The following is a 16,616-nucleotide window of genomic DNA, read 5'->3' on the forward strand; positions in this document are numbered from 1 at the left end:
AATAAGTGGTTGTTATACTCAGAATATTTACATTTCAATTTATATTGATTAGATCAATATGTATGTTTAATTTTTCTTTAATTTTTTTTCTTTCTTTATGGCTCTCCTTAGGAGAGTTGGCTGAAGGGGGGAGGGTTCTTTTCTTTTTTTTTCTTTTCTATATAAAAAATAATGTTCATGTTTATGGTTAATTGTTGTATATGTTGTCATGATAATGAATATGTATGAGATGTACCGGAAGTCACGTGGTATGAGAGAGAGATAAGAGCACAAGCAGGAGAACAAAGGAAACGGGAGAATAAAGACACTGAGAAGTTTACCTGATAAAACTTATGTTTAATGTTTTATTAACTTCACATTTCGGGCCACAAATGTGACATTGGCGACGAGGATGAAAGAAGCTTGAAGAAAATTAAAGACTAAACAAGATTACAGAGGATTACAGACAACTTCAAGGTGATAAGAATTTTCTCTTTGCTTAGTACTTTTGGGGCTGGAATATTTCCTCATGGCTGGGGAAGACGGTGACTTTCTAACACATAGTGGAATTGCTCATTTTGACCCGACTGGTGATGCAAGCACTGTAAGTGTGAAGTGGAAGGCATGGCTGGAAGAATTTGAATCCTACGCCGACAGTCGTGGCCTATTTCTAGATACCGGTACGGTTGAACAAAAAGCGCAGAGGAGGGCGTTGCTTCTATGACACCAAATGCTACATTTCAACGCCATTTGTTTCGGAGAACGAGACAAGAAGATGGCCAGACAATTGCTCAGTACGTGACGAGACTACACCAGCTAGCTATTGGATGTAATTACATGCCAGCTGATTTGGACAACCAATTATTGGATCAAGTCGTACAGCACTGCAGATCAGATAAACTCAGAAGACGTCTACTGGAAAGAGGGAGTGAGTTGGAACTCACCGACGCTTTAGCCATTGCTGCTGCATTAGAGGCTGTTGAAGGGCAATTTCATACCATGACCCTGAAAGACAACTCAAGCCAGCAAATTAAGAGGCTCTCACATCACCATAACCAGCCAAGATATACGCCAACACAGGACGTGGAGTGTTATAGATGTGGATACCGAGGTCACTTTGGAAAAGACCCATATTGCCCGGCCAAAGGCAAAGTTTGCAGAAAGTGTGGAGGTAAGGACCACTTTGCAAAGAAGTGCAAAAGCAAGTCCAATGCAGACCAGAAGAGGAAGAGTACAACTTCCAAAGGCAAAGCCTGGGGGAAAGGAAAGTATCCTGGAAAGAAAGATACCATTCGCCAGATAGACGGTGACAATGATGATACCCAGGAGGAACAGAGTTGTTACCAATTTACATTGAATGATGTACGTCATGAGAAGGTCCCAGTGATCATTGGTGGAGTAACAGTGCAGGTCATTGTAGACTCAGGCAGTGACAGTAATGTGATTGATCGACATTTATGGGAGAAGTTGAAAAGGAAAAAGATCATCTGTACCTCAAAGAAGTGTTCCAAGAAACTGTATCCATACACAGCAACCAAGCCATTGCAGACCATTGGATGTTTTGCTGCAACTGTTGAAGCGGGAGATAAGTACACCGAAGCAGAGTTTATGGTCATAGAAGAGAGGGGAGAACCATTGCTGAGTAGAAGCACAGCGCAAGACCTGGCAATACTTCATATTGGAGCTTGTGTCAATTCAATTCAGTCATACGAGGATATGAAGCAAGAATTCCCCGCAGTCTTCCAAGGAGTAGGAAAGCTGAAAGGTCGACAATTGAAGCTAGCGGTAGATGAAACGGTCAAACCCAAGGCACAACCAATGCGCTGAACTCCGTTTGGACTTCGTGGGAAAGTCGAAGCCAAAATTAAAGAATTGATCGAACAAGACATTATTGAACCGGTGGAACATTCGACACAATGGGTCAGTCCCGTAGTGATTGTGCCCAAACCAAAGGGTGACATAAGACTGTGTGTTGACATGAGAATGGCCAATAAAGCTATAATTAGAGAACGACACCCTATACCAACAGTGGAGGAAATACTTCAAGAACTAACTACCAGTAAGATATTCTCAAAAATTGATCTGAAATGGGGCTATCATCAATTAGAGCTGGATCCAGGTTCCCGAGATGTAACAACATTTGTGACTCACTGTGGATTGTATCGTTACAAGAGATTATCATTTGGAATTAATGCAGCTTCGGAGATCTACCAGTATGAAATCCATCGAGTGATTCAAGGCATTCCTGGAGTTGCCAACATTTCTGACGACATCATAGTCCATGCACCAACGAAGGAAGTGCATGACAAACGGTTGAGGCGTGTACTATCTAGACTACAGGAGGCAGGCCTTACCGTGAATGGAAACAAGTGCCAGTTCGGTGTGTCAGAAATGGACTTCATGGGACATAGACTTACATGGGAAGGACTAAACCCTGCAGAGGCCAAGGTGAAAGCTATTGAAGAGGCACGTGCACCTCAGAACGCAACAGAGGTGAGGAGTTTCCTGGGATTGGTCAATTTTTGTGCAAAGTTCATTCCTAATTTCGCTACAGTGGCAGAACCACTAAGGAAACTAACCAGGAAAGGTATACCATTTCATTTTGGATCTGAGCAGAAGAAAGCGTTCAGAGCGCTGAAACAAAGCCTGACAGATGCAAAAACTCTTGGATATTACGATCCGGCGGCATCAACCAAAGTCATAGCGGATGCCAGCCCGGTTGGTTTAGGAGCCATGTTGGTCCAGATGCATGATGGAGGACCAAGAATCATTGCCTATGCCAGCAGATCGTTATCAGATGTGGAAAGAAGATACTTTCAGACAGAGAAAGAAGCACTCGGACTTGTATGGGCCTGTGAGAGGTTCCATGCATATTTATACGGCATTGAATTTGAACTCATCACAGATCATAAGCCATTAGAGGTGATCTATGCACCTAGATCCAAACCATGTGCCAGAATAGAGAGATGGGTACTCAGACTACAACCCTACAAATATAAAGTAATCCACATTGCAGGGAAAACAAACATTGCAGATCCGCTGTCCAGATTGGTGAAGGATGGTGGTCCACAATCCAAGTCAGAATTGGGAACAGAAACAGAGAGCTTTGTACGCTTCGTAGCTATTCAGTTGACACCGAAAGCTGTGACTACGAAGGAGGTCGAGAGAGAATCCGAACGTGATCCAGAACTCAGGGAAGTAAGAGAATGCATACAGAGTGGACAATGGGACAAGTGTACTCACAAGGCTTACATTCCCATTAGAGACGAACTTTGTTGCATCGGACAGTGTATATTAAGAGGTTGCAGATTGGTGATACCACAAAGATTGAGACCGAAGATCGTATCCTTAGCGCATGAAGGACACCTAGGCATTGTTGGTACCAAGCAAAACCTCAGGACCAAGGTATGGTGGCCAGGTTGTGATAAAGACGCAGAGAAATTTGTTAAAACTTGTCACGGATGTCAAATCACAAGTAGGAGTAATCCGCCAGAACTGATCCGGAGTACGCAACTCCTGACAGGACCATGGATCGACGTAGCTGTTGATTTTCTTGGACCTTTACCGACGGGTGAATCAATTATGGTAGTGATAGATTACTACAGCAGATACTATGAGTACGTGGTGTTGAAGTCCACAACCACTGAAAAAACAATACAAGCGTTAGCAGAGATATTCGCAAGATATGGATTACCTGTTACATTATACTCTGACAATGGTCCACAATTCATTTCAGAGACATTTGCGGAATACATGAGGACCACAGGTATCCACCATCATAAAGTAACTCCGAAATGGCCGCAAGCCAACGGAGAAGTAGAGAGACAAAATCAATCCATTGAAAAACGATTGAGGATTGCACACGCTGAAGGACAAAATTGGCGAGAAGCATTGCTATCTTATGTGGCTGTCTATCGAGCAACGCCTCATGCAACCACTGGAAAAAGTCCTGCAGAAGCATTTTTTGGGAGAAAAATCCGCACAAAAATGCCAGAAATAAAGGAAATCCGAGATGACCAAGAGATGAGGGTCCACGATGCTGAAAAGAAAGGTGCAGCAAAGCTGTACACAGATTCGAAATGTGGAGCCAAGTACTCAGACATCATGCCAGGAGATAATGTTCTAGTGAGGCATGAAACTGGTGGTAAGCTAGACACACCTTATTACCATCAACCCTATACTGTCGTATCCAGAAGTGGCAGTATGGTGACAGTCAAGTCTCCGACTGGAGTCCTGTATAAGAGAAATGTATCAGGTGTAAAAAGGTACCAGTCCAGAGATACATCGAGCGAAGAGGTTGAAAGGCCAATACGAGATGCTGAAACTGAGAGACTTGATGATGTTCCAGAGGCAGTTACCTGCACTCCTAATGAAGTGACTAGAGCGCCAGAAACACTCGAAGCCGTGGCGAGCAGTATTTCCGACACTGAGAGAGAACAACCGAGAAGCGACGACAATATCGCAGGCAGGCCGAAACGAAACCGGAAAATGCCAAACGATACGAAAACTTTGTGCCATAGTTTTAATAAGAACTTTGGGACAGTATTTTAATCTTATATCATAAAGTGCATGTATGAGTGCTGTAGGAAGTAAATTTTATGTAGTTGAGTTATAGTATTACCATTAGTTACGATGTTTGTAGGTTTCCGAGGGATATCGGTAAGTGAAGGTAAAGTTTATTTCTGATTAAAGGAGGGATGTCATGATAATGAATATGTATGAGATGTACCGGAAGTCACGTGGTATGAGAGAGAGATAAGAGCACAAGCAGGAGAACAAAGGAAACGGGAGAATAAAGACACTGAGAAGTTTACCTGATAAAACTTGTGTTCGATGTTTTATTAACTTCACATTTCGGGCCACAAATGTGACATATGTTATGTACTATTTGTTTTTTGAATGAATAAATAAAGTTTAAAAAAAAACTAGAGAAGTTGCTGTTACTGCCATCTAGTTGTATGGGACCCAGACAGAAGATGAGGCATTGTTCCTCCACTTTGTCTGACGGTGCACGAGACCATGGAAAAACATGTCTGCAAGGGAATGGGAACAGAGAATTGAAATGGGTGGCCACAGGGAAATCCACACTATTGCAGTGGACAGAGCCGAGGTGCTCAACAAAGCAATCTCTCAGTCTAGATCTAGTCTCTCCAATGTAGAGACGACCACAACGGGAGCACCAGATGCAATAGGTGACCCCTGCAGATTCACAAATGAACTTGGAAGGACTGTTTGGCGCCCCAAATGGTGTTGAGGGAGGAGGTGTGGGCTCAAGTGGATCACCTCCTGCAGTCACAGGGGTAGGTGCCAAGGGAGTGATTGGTAGGGAGGGAGGAATGGACGAGGAAGTCACAGAGGGAGCAGTCTCTGTGTTACATGGAGAGGGGAATATATGTCTGGTGGTGGGATCACGTAGTAGGTGGCAGGAATGGTGGAGGATGTGTTGGATGCAGAAACTGGTGGAGTGGTCAGTGAGGACAAATGGAATTCTGATCTTGTTGCTCGTGGGTGTGGAGGGGACCAGGGCAGATGTGCAGGTAGTATCATTTCCCATGCCAACATCCCGAGCATTAAGGTCATTTTAATACTCACTCAGCTCCTAAAGGCTGTTTGCATGCTCAACGTCAGACTTAAACAAACTCTTGCACCAGATGGGCAGAGCAAATGATTAAAGAATGGCCTCAAACAAATGCAAATCCCTCACTTGACTGCTCAAAGTGGAGAAGCAGCGGTCAGTTCCCGTGCTGGGAAAATATTTAACTCACAAATTACCCCGCAAAGAATGAGAAATGTTGACCAGTTCTTCAAAACGAATTTCTCTTCCAACGCTAATAATATAATAACGTTGGCTCATCACTCTTACTGTGATATAGCCTACATTATAAATAATACCAGTACCGCGTGTCTAGTGCCTTTACAAAAGCTGCTTGAACTTCTACTCCACTCCCCCAGTTACATCCCAAGTGATTGACATGTTCGCATCAGGGTTTGACTTCCGGGTGAGAGCGCGACAAGATGGCGTCGCCCACGCCTTAGGTTTGAGAGGGGTGTTGAAGGTAAAACCGGTGGCCGGAGGAGAGCGGTCGTTGTGGGCGGGGAAGGGACGGCCCGATCGAAGCGCGCGGAAGAGAAAGGTTCACGGGCATTGAGTCTTTCCCGTTAGTTTGTCGTCGGATGTATCAACCTGGAAGGTGTGCGCTCTGGGTTGATGGGCTGCAGTGGGATTCCCCCTCTCCCCCGTCCGATAGGGACCCATTATTCCCTTCTGGCGCCACTGCTCTTTGTTTTCGAATCACTGGTTCAATGACTATCTCGAACAGTGATCATGTAAACATTTACTCTCGACATTCAATGTCACTACCATGGCTCCCCTCCGCTAAGATTGGGGAGAAACTGGCCTAGCGTAGTTAGGGAACAGGCGTCCTGCAGCATTTGACTTACTGACACCCAAAGCCTTTCCACAATCTACAAAGGATAAATTGGGAGTATTATCCAATCTACTAGCCCAGAGGAAGGAGAAACACTTAAGAAGATTAACTCCAACCAGTCAAAAGCAGCCTACTTGTCATCACGTCAATCATACTGAACGTTTTTACACTCTACCAGTGATACACAATAGCTGTTGTGTGTAACATCTATAAAATGCAGAATAGTTATTCACCTTGGTTATAACAACATAACCTTCCTAAACCATGATCTCTGATACAAATAAAGACAAGGAACAAGGGTATAAGAAAATCCCCACCAGAGCTGCAGTGGTTCACGACAGTGGCCCATCACCATCATCTCAATGGCAATTAGGGATTGGCGATAAATGCTTGTTGGCAATCGCCAGATCCTAAAAACCATTTACATCATTGGTTTGAATGTGAATGTTCATAGGAATATATTTTCAGGTTATAAGGAAAGATTAGAGGGTTTGGAATTACTAGACTTTCAAAGAACAACATCATCTCAGTGGTATGAATTACTTATTTTGTGCTGTAATATTCTTCGAATGCAAAAAGTATTGCACATCTGGCTTTCGAGGGAAATGTATCTACAACGACAATTGTCATAAACAGCATTTTAAAGAGTTTCTTGAATAAGTAGTTTAAGTGTTGTCATTAGTGTAATAGAACTCTGGGTATATGCAACAGAATTTTTCAATTAGATTGCATAGCATGGTACAGAAGTATTCAAGTCTGATCTGGGCTGAGTTAACTGATGTCTTCTGGAAAGAGTGTTTGGGGCTAAAGTAAATCTCATTGTCCTTCGTTGGTAATGGAATGGGGACAAACAGGTTGGCTTTTAGCTATCGATCTATTCCTACTTGAGGGAAGAGCTTGGTTGTGGGGAATTTTTTCTTTAAAAAAAGGATAAGTTCAGGATGGGAACAATGGAGAGAAAATAAGGTAAAGTATAAACACCGACACCTTTACACATGAACAATGGGAAAACATCAGATAAATTTACAGCTGCTGGCCAAAATAAAGCCATTACAACCTCCTCTCTGCTAACAGAAACTGTTTCTACCTATTCACCCTTTCTAGTTTTCCCAGAAGTTAATGCAACTCAAATACAAGATGTCAATTTATTTTTATTGATTTTTATCTTTCCTTAGGAATAAAATTGGAAGAGCAAAATCATGGTGCATCTCTGTAAGTATGGTTGAACAGAGTTTCTTTCATTTTGGTCTCATAGCTGCTAGCTTTCTCAGAAAGAGTTTAATTCTGTTGTAGTGTTCGACCACTGATGCTAGGTATCCCTGCAAAAGCACTTCTTAACCTCATTCTGTTCCTGAAAACATCCATGATGTATGGTATTCACCCTTTCCTGGATCCAACCCTGCCTGTATAGGGGCAGTGGCCATGGCCTTTGCAACCATCATGGCTTCCTACCAGAGCACAAATTTCCATGTTGCACTTCTAGTTGACTCACATTTTTCGTAGCCTTGTGCATCTGATGCTGCCTCAACATTCTCATTTCTTGGCTTTTGACTGAGGAGAATTTATTTCACTAGTATTTGTTCTCACATCACGTGTGTAGTTTTCCATCCCTCTATTTTCTGTTCATCCCTCTGCTTACTCCCAACCACTGAGATGTCGATCTGAAGAAAATGAACCTTTGCTGGACCCTTGAACGCTTTCTGATATTTGAGTTACTTGAAGTTCTGCAGTTTGTGTGCTCTCTTGCACTATCCCTATCTGTCACCACTATTTCTCAGTCTCTTTGATCTTTTCCCCAATTTTCTCCACTGTCAGTGCTCCCTTGTATCTGAAATGGCTTTAATTGTGTGCCAGTTTATCGGATCTGAAAATGCTTTCCAGGCAATAATTATTTTAAAATCCCTGGTTTCCGGTACCTATGAGGATGCCAGATGGTTATAAGTGTATTTTCCGGTTGCCTGAGACTTACTCTTATAATGCCGAATTCACCAGCGTTAAGAATAAACAGCTTAAAAGATTTAAAAAAAATACTATACTAACATTGAACAAACTTCACTTCAATATATGAAACCTTAAAGCTTTTTGCTTTATTTTCAGTCACATTCTTTGAAAACATTTTCACTGTTGCTGCATCTACAGGTTCTTCCCCCTCCATGGAGCTACCTGAAAGGCAAACAGTAACTTTATAGATAATTAACCCCCCCCCCCCACCCAACTAAAGTTCACAGATAAAGCCTCTGACCAGGGTGACTTGTAGTAACCATGAATAAGGAAATGCTTTAAGAGAGTCACCCCAGTAGCGAGTGGCATCAACCAGCTATTCATCCTAGCCAACACCATTGCTGTTTCACACAACTGTATGCAATTTTATACTGTTTGTATAGAGCCAAAAGAGATGGGGAGATCAATTTTTTTTCCATCAGTATTCACTCAGAAACAGGCACAGAGTTGTGGGAAGTAAGGAAAACAAACAGTGAGGTAATGAAACATACAGATTAAAGAAGAGGAAGTGCTTGCTGTCTTAAAGCAAATAAGGGTGGATAAATCCTGGGCCTAACAAGATATTCCCCTGGACCTTGAGGGAGGTTAGTGTAGAAAATTGTAGGGGCTCTGGCAGAAATATTTAAAATGTCCTTAGCCACGGGTGTGGTACTGGAGGATTGGAGGGTAGCTCACATTGTACCATTGTTTAAAAAATGCTCCAAAAGCAACCCTGGAAATTATAGGTCGGTGAGCCTAACGTCAGAAATAGGTAAATTAATGGAAGATGTTCTAAGATATTGGATATACAATTATTTGGATAGCCAGAAGCTGATTAGGGATAGTCAACATGGCTTTGTGCATGGTAGGTTATGTTTAACCAATCTTGTAGAGTTTTTTGAGGAGTTTACCAGGAAATTTGATGAAGAAAAGGCTGGGATGGACTTTAGTAAGGCCTTTGACAAGGTCACACATAAAGGGAAAAGTTTGGGAGAACATGAGGAGCATGGAACGAGCTGCCAGCTGAAGTGGTGAATGCGGCCTCATTTTTAACATTTAACAATTTGAACAGATACATGGAAGGAAAAGGTATGGAGGGCTATGGACTGGGTGCAGGTCAGTGGGACTAGGCAAAAAAAGGTTCGGCACAGACTAGAAAGGCTGAAGGGGCTTATTTCTATGCTATAATGTTCGATAGTTCTAACTTTATTCAAACAGTTGCTATGAGGAAAGCACCACTAAGGCACTCCGCTGACTGAATATTTGCTCCCATCTTCACAAAAGGTTTATGTGTTACTTCAAAGAATATTTACTTTTACAATTTTAAATTGATAATATTTCTACCTATTATTTTATTCTTATTTATTTTAATTTTTAAAATTTATTTTCCTCGTTTTCTTGGTTGCTTGAGGCTGCTTGTTTGTTTGAATTCTGGATACCAGGGTTTTACTGTACAAGTATTCCTCGACTTGCAACCTATGCGACTTGAGTCCATCCACACATATTACCGAATTTTTAGAAAATATATATAAGAAAAAATATAAAATTTACGGGATTTACGTTGTATTTGACAAACTATAACAGGGATACAAGGTGTGTAATAGCCAAAATGTGCATACTTACTTTGTTAATCAGTGTCTTGGGGTCCATAGGCTGGGCGCAGCCATCTTGATTCCTGTGTGCATGCACTCTGGGTTCATGTATTGGAATTTGGTTGGTGTATGCGCAAGAGTTAAGGGAGCAAATTCAATATTGTCAGAGTTAGGGCTTATGCATGCACCAACCTAACTCCAATACGTGAACCTAGTGTATAAGCGTCAACTGAATATGCGCTCATGCACGCAGGAATCAAGATGGCCACGCCCATCCTATGGACCCTGGATGCCGACTTAACAGAGTAAGTACAGACATTTTGGCTCTTATATGCCCTGTAACCCTGTTATAGTTTGTCAAATACAACATTTGATTAAAATGTTTGCTTTAAGTCTTCAGTACTCCACACACTTGGGCAAAATTCTGATTTGCATCCATTTTGAGATACGACCGATTACATTTGTAAGTCAGGAAGTATCGTACTTTTTTGGAAAGAGCAAGATCGCATTTGGAAAAACAAGTTGAATTGCCCATTTAAATTGTTTTTGGTGTTGATCGAGGTTAAAAATTGGTCAGGATTGAACATTCATGGCCATGGGATTGTCAGCTATTGAGCTGAGGCCTCAGTCTGTGACCCATCTGAAGGATGCTCTCATGTGCAGCTCTCAAGAATGCTGCAGAGTACTTTCTGAGCACTGCTGCTGAGACAAGCTGCCTATAACTCCCATAAATGTTTGCCTCTCCATCCTTTGAAAGTTGGCTGGACATTTCTGCCTTTGGACTATCCCATCCAGTCACCCCTCAGTTTTCCTTCATGTATGTGTGTTTCTTTCACCTCTATACACAGTGTGCAGAGTTCTGAATTACCTCATCGTGACTGATCCTGATACTGAATTGGCTGAAGAATTTGTGTCATTTCTTTTTCAGCTCCGATTTTGCAGAAATACTATCACAAGGGGTATGTGTGTATCCGCCTTGCCCTGGGTGGCTGCACTAATCGCCCGTTCTACAAGATTGTCGCTGCGCACAACAAGCGGGCAAGGGATGGGAAGTACTTGGAGCAGCTGGGCTCATATGACCCCATGCCCAATGTCTTCAATGAGAAGCTGGTCAGTTTGAACTTGGACAGGATCAAGTACTGGTTGGGCTGTGGTGCACAGATGACAAAGCCAGCCGCTAAGCTGCTAGGTAAAAGTGTCCCTCACATCTTTAACCTTCCTAATTTTTGGAGTTAGTCTTCTACTTTACAGAAGGGTCTGGGGTTTGAAGACGGACCATTCACCCTATTGGAGAGAAGATGTTCAGTATATCAGCTGTCAAGTATACCAAGGTAGCTACTGTGCCATCCCCACAAGCAGAGGCTAGTACATGTTTCAATGTGGCTCTGAGCTACAACAGGCAGTACCATATTGCACTCTGACACCAGGGAAGCTGGAAGCTATTTTACTTGCTTCTAAATTAAGCATCTAATGGCTCTGGCTAGTCCTATATGTAGTCCCTGACAGATCACTATCCGATTGGACAGGCAGGCAGGGAAGGGCCTCTTCTCTAATGGTCAAACTCACCAAATGTCTCAATTCCGAAAGACAACCAGGTGCCAGTGGTTTTGTGACATGATCCAATGAGTGCGGGTTTAACATGTTCAAGGAGAGCTCAGCTGGTAGAACTGTTGCTTCTGTGGCTGCAGTGACCCAGCTTGAATGCTGACCTCCAGTGTTGTCTGAGTGAACTTCACACTATATGACAAGGGCTTCCTCTAGGTTTCATCTGTTTTAATTGTCTTGCTATAGCTTCCCCAAAGAAAGGCAGCTTAGCAGGCTAGTTAGCCAATTTATATTGTCCCCAACATGTAGGTCAATGGTAGAATCTAGACCTGAGTAAAATGCAATTAGTTAAAAGGATGATTGATTGTTGGCAAGGATTTGGTGAATTGAAAAGCCTGTTCCCATACAGTGTGACTCTGAGAAACTAGAAATACAGCTTTAGTCTAGTGCAGTGAATCTCAATCATTGAGAACTACAGGTGTTACGAATGCTTATCTGTCCCCTTTGTGTTAACTAGGTCTGTCTGGCTTTTTCCCTCTGCACCCCATGACGATAACCAATGCAGAAAGATTTCACAAGGAGCAAGCTTTAAAAGCACAAGCCGCACCGGAAGAAGCGCCTGTGAATATTTCAGCGGATGAGGAACCAATTACATAAATGCTGGGGTCAGCAGGAGACTCCAGGAGAGGGACAGTTACAGTCAACAATGCATTACTGAGTCTTGTCTAACAAGCTGAGGAGAGGTCACAGCTGATTTAGCCTGAAGTATCAAACAATTCTGCTGCCGGAATTATTACCAGTCTTACCAATGGACTATAAGAATAGCACATTAAAACCTGTGTCCTTTCATATTGTGTGTCTCAATATATTTTATCCTTGCGTTAATACCAGTCAGAATGGCATGGTGCAATGTAAGATGGGAATGGCATGTTTTATTTATCATGTAACCTCTGTATGTTTCTCTCACTTTACATGAGGACTATGGAAGAAACATTTTCCACTCAATGTTAATTCTTTGAGATTCCAGACTGATGTTCTTCAGCTCTTGAACGAATCCTTGGCTCAATCTGTGTTACTGATATCAAAGGACAGGAGTAAAACATGAAAGTCTGCAGACGCTGTGTTTGAAGTAAAAAGACAATGCTGGAAAAACTCAGCAGGTCAAACAGTGTCCTATATATACCAAAGATCAAAATACATAACTGACATTTCGGGCTGGAGTCCTTCATTAAGATATGGAAAAATGTCGGTAGGCAATTGAATAAAAATGTCAGGATGAGGAGTGTGGTCACAAAGGCAGGAGGTAATAGGTGAAGAAGGGAGGGATGACACAGCAGCAAGCAAGAGTTAGAGGGATGGCTAGATGAATAGGGAGGGAACGGGTCGGAGAGCTGACGGGAATGGAGAGTGACCAGTCAGAAAATCAGGTGCTGTTCCTCCAATTTATGAGTGATCTTGGTGGGATAGTACATGAAGCCATGGATAGATATAAGTATGGACAGTGTAATGTATAGAAAAGACATAATTGTAGCATAAAAATATGCTATTTGCAACAGGAGATTTATGTTCCTTGCAAGTTTTTTCTCACCTTTGGCTAAATTCTCAGCATCTTCTTTTCTCAAATGTATGTTTATTTTGTTCTTCCTTAAATGATTCGGCTCCGAATCATGGGTCCTCTACCGGCACCACCTACGACTCCTAGAACGCTTCCACCAGCGTTGTCTCCGCTCCATCCTCAACATCCATTGGAGCGCTTACATCCCTAACGTCGAAGTACTCGAGATGGCAGAGGTCGACAGCATCGAGTCCACGCTGCTGAAGATCCAGCTGCGCTGGATGGGTCACGTCTCCAGAATGGAGGACCATCGCCTTCCCAAGATCGTGTTATATGGCGAGCTCTCCACTGGCCACCGTGACAGAGGTGCACCAAAGAAAAGGTACAAGGACTGCCTAAAGAAATCTCTTGGTGCCTGCCACATTGACCACCGCCAGTGGGCTGATAACGCCTCAAACCGTGCATCTTGGCGCCTCACAGTTTGGCGGGCAGCAACCTCCTTTGAAGAAGACCGCAGAGCCCACCTCACTGACAAAAGGCAAAGGAGGAAAAACCCAACACCCAACCCCAACCAACCAATTTTCCCCTGCAATCGCTGCAATCGTGTCTGCCTGTCCCGCTTCGGACTTGTCAGCCACAAACGAGCCTGCAGCTGACGTGGACTTCTTACCCCCTCCATAAATCTTCGTCCGTGAAGCCAAGCCAAAGAAATGCATGCCAATGTACTCCCACCTCCTCATGCATCTGCTTCCAGAGTGGAAATAATCAATAACCATGTCATGCTGCTACTTAACAACTAGACCTGTTGTTTTGTGATGAATGTCAACACTGTCTCTAGGGATGAACATGATTAAACATCACAACTGTTTTCTCCCTCTGCATCCAACCTGAGTTTCCGCTTTGCCTTTAGGTTCAGGCTGTAAGATATTGCTATCAACCCCAAAACATAGAAACCTAGCCATCATGATACAGGTTCCACAGATGTCAGCTGGCAATGACTCATTTCAATTTTGCCATTGAGGTGTGATTGGGCTGCTCACTAACTTGCCTCCTTCGTGCAAAGTTCATTGAAGTATTGGATATCGATGCTGTGTTTGTTATCAGCCGCACCTCAGTCCAACTTAAAGCCGAGGTTTATGATAGATAATGGCTTCACTCAGGCAAAAGCTGCAGTGCAACTATCCAAACTGACTACAAGGGCTGCAGGGCCTGTTTTCTGTGCTCTAATGTTCTATGGTTCTATGTCCTCACATGTTATTCATGTTTGTACACAGACTTCAATAACAAGGAGAAACTGGTAGAAGCAGGGGCTTGAGTTGCAGAAGCCTGTCTTCATCAGAAGCACCAATCTTAATTGTTTTTAACCCCTCAATAATCGATCAAGCCAAGATTACAAGATAAGTAATGTAAGTTAGGAACAGGAATGTAACTGTTTAAGAAACCTACTGCTCGTAGATCAGTTGAAAATGTTTCAATTTTGTGCCGCCCACTTGCAGTATTGGGCCACTGCCATTAGGTGGCAGTTATGAGGCCAACAACCGGGCACAGGAACCATGGCTGGAATTCGGCTTTTTTATAAAGAGGTGAAGTGCCATGCATGTCCATTGTAAGCGTAAATAGGGAACGTGGACTCAGAGGAAGTGCAACTAGTCCAAAACAGATTGTGAAAGGAGAGTTGTGATGCAGAGGTGTATATGACAGTTGGGCAAAGCTGAGAAAGCTTCATGAGTTCAGGAATGTGGAGACTGTAGGGCACACATGTCAAACTCTGGCCCGCTGGCCAAATTTGGCCTGCAATATAATTATATTTGGCCCGCAAGATCATATTAAATATATATTAGAGTTGTCCCGCTGGCCGCCGCGCCAGTATAGCGCATGCAGACTGAAAGTGAAAATGAAGACGCCGGAGGTGTGGAGGGATTTCAGAGTCCCGAATCCCGGGGATTGGAGCGCCGCACTCAGCCCGCCTGGCTCCCGGACACACAGACGCGGCTGGAGTTGGGGACCATCCTCGCTGGGTCTGCGCTTTAGCGGCGACGCCGGACCGAACGTCTCGTTGGCGATGCCTTCCCCCTCGCTCCGTGAGCGGCGGACCCTGCCTCCCGCTCCTTTTGTTGGAGATGAGCCTGGCGCCGTGAGATCGCAGTTTAATCCCTCTCCAACCATGGGAGGGGGGTGGGAGCAACGCGCTCTTCTCAGCCAATTCCTCCACCGCCCCGGACGCCGGCGTTTCAACGGGGGGGTTCGGGTGCCTTCGTCAGGCGACCGACCTGTTGGTCCAAGACAAGGGGAGAGCGTACAAACTCCACACAGACAGCACCTGAAACTCAGGTGAACGTGGAGCTGCGACCCCACATTCCACATCAGGATTGTGTGTAAGATTGGGAGCAGTGAGACGGAAGCTTATTTTGTTCCTGTGATTTAAGCCTTTCTTGGGGTGGGGGGGGGGGTCCTTCTCTGACCACTTGCCTATCAATTAACCTAATCAGATGTGGAGTTACCACAATACAACAGTTCTCAACCTTTTTCTTTCCACTCGCGTCCCTGTGCCATTGGTGCTCTGTGATTAGTAAGGGATTGCTTAAGGTGGTCTGTGGGTGGGAAGAAAAAGTTTGAAGACCACTGCTTTAATCATCCCTCATTGACTCGTCATGTGCACGGTTTCAGAACGCTAAAGGAAATGGGCCAATGACAATTTTTCTCAAGCAAAATATTTCAGTAACAATTGGGTCTAGAGCAGTGATTCTCACCCTTTCCTTCCCACTCACATCCCACCTTAAGCAATCCCTTACTAATTACAGAGTTCCGATGGCATAGGGGTTTTTGATATGGAAGGGTTTGGGTGAATCAATATCGAGGAGGGTACTACCAAGATCACACTCCCTTGGGTTATATCCATTTTTAATTTATTCCTGTTCATCTCCTTGATTTATAGAGGAGAATATTCCTTAGATGTTCCGGAAAAGGTCAGAAACCAGCCCAGAGAGGAGAGTTCCTTCACAAATACAACTTGCAGTGTTTTCATTGAATGTGAGATCGGCCAAATAAGCTAGAGAACACCAATTTCAGTTCTCAGGGCCAGTCTCAGTGCAGACTGGTGTTCAGCATTGTTGCTTGCTCCAGTGATTCATCGCACCTGTAAGAAGTACCTTGCTTGAATAATACTAACATACCGGACTAATGAGAAACTGTTTAACCTACACTCCACAACCAAAGCCAGCAAAACCTCGGTAAATGAATGGCAGTTGTGTCTGCACATTTGGAGCTGAGTTCATTCATAAAACACAAAGCAACCTACCCCCACTGCAACACAATCCTGTGACAATAAATGTTTACAATGAGACCCTGATACAAACAAAGAATTGAACTGCAGATGGAATATAATTTGTTACTTACATCTTCGATTGAAAACCAGTTAATTAGATCTAAATCTGATTTTTATGTGCATAGTGAGAAATCGGGTAAACTGTTGGCTAATCAACTGAAGAATATTTCAGTTAGACGCCAAATTGTGGAGATTCGCAAACAGAACGGAGA

At 43.4% G+C, this 16,616-nt stretch overlaps 1 protein-coding gene across 2 annotated transcripts; it reads left to right on the plus strand.

Annotated features, from left to right (window-relative positions):
- The first annotated feature begins 5,968 nt into the window (after positions 1-5,968).
- Positions 5,969-12,373, plus strand: mrps16 (mitochondrial ribosomal protein S16). 2 transcript variants are annotated; one of them, XM_069918641.1, is made up of 4 exons: positions 5,969-6,035; positions 7,583-7,619; positions 10,908-11,168; positions 12,042-12,373. In XM_069918641.1, the coding sequence occupies exons 2-4, from the start codon at positions 7,607-7,609 to the stop codon at positions 12,179-12,181; spliced, it is 414 nt and encodes a 137-aa protein (XP_069774742.1). In that variant the 5' UTR covers positions 5,969-6,035; positions 7,583-7,606; the 3' UTR covers positions 12,182-12,373. The 2 variants fall into 2 exon arrangements, with proteins under 2 accessions (XP_069774742.1, XP_069774743.1); XM_069918642.1 differs by lacking the exon at positions 5,969-6,035 and adding an exon at positions 6,047-6,170.
- Positions 12,374-16,616: the final 4,243 nt, after the last annotated feature.

The sequence above is a fragment of the Narcine bancroftii genome, chromosome 2 (genome assembly GCF_036971445.1).
Source record: "Narcine bancroftii isolate sNarBan1 chromosome 2, sNarBan1.hap1, whole genome shotgun sequence".
Classification (NCBI taxonomy): domain Eukaryota; kingdom Metazoa; phylum Chordata; class Chondrichthyes; order Torpediniformes; family Narcinidae; genus Narcine; species Narcine bancroftii.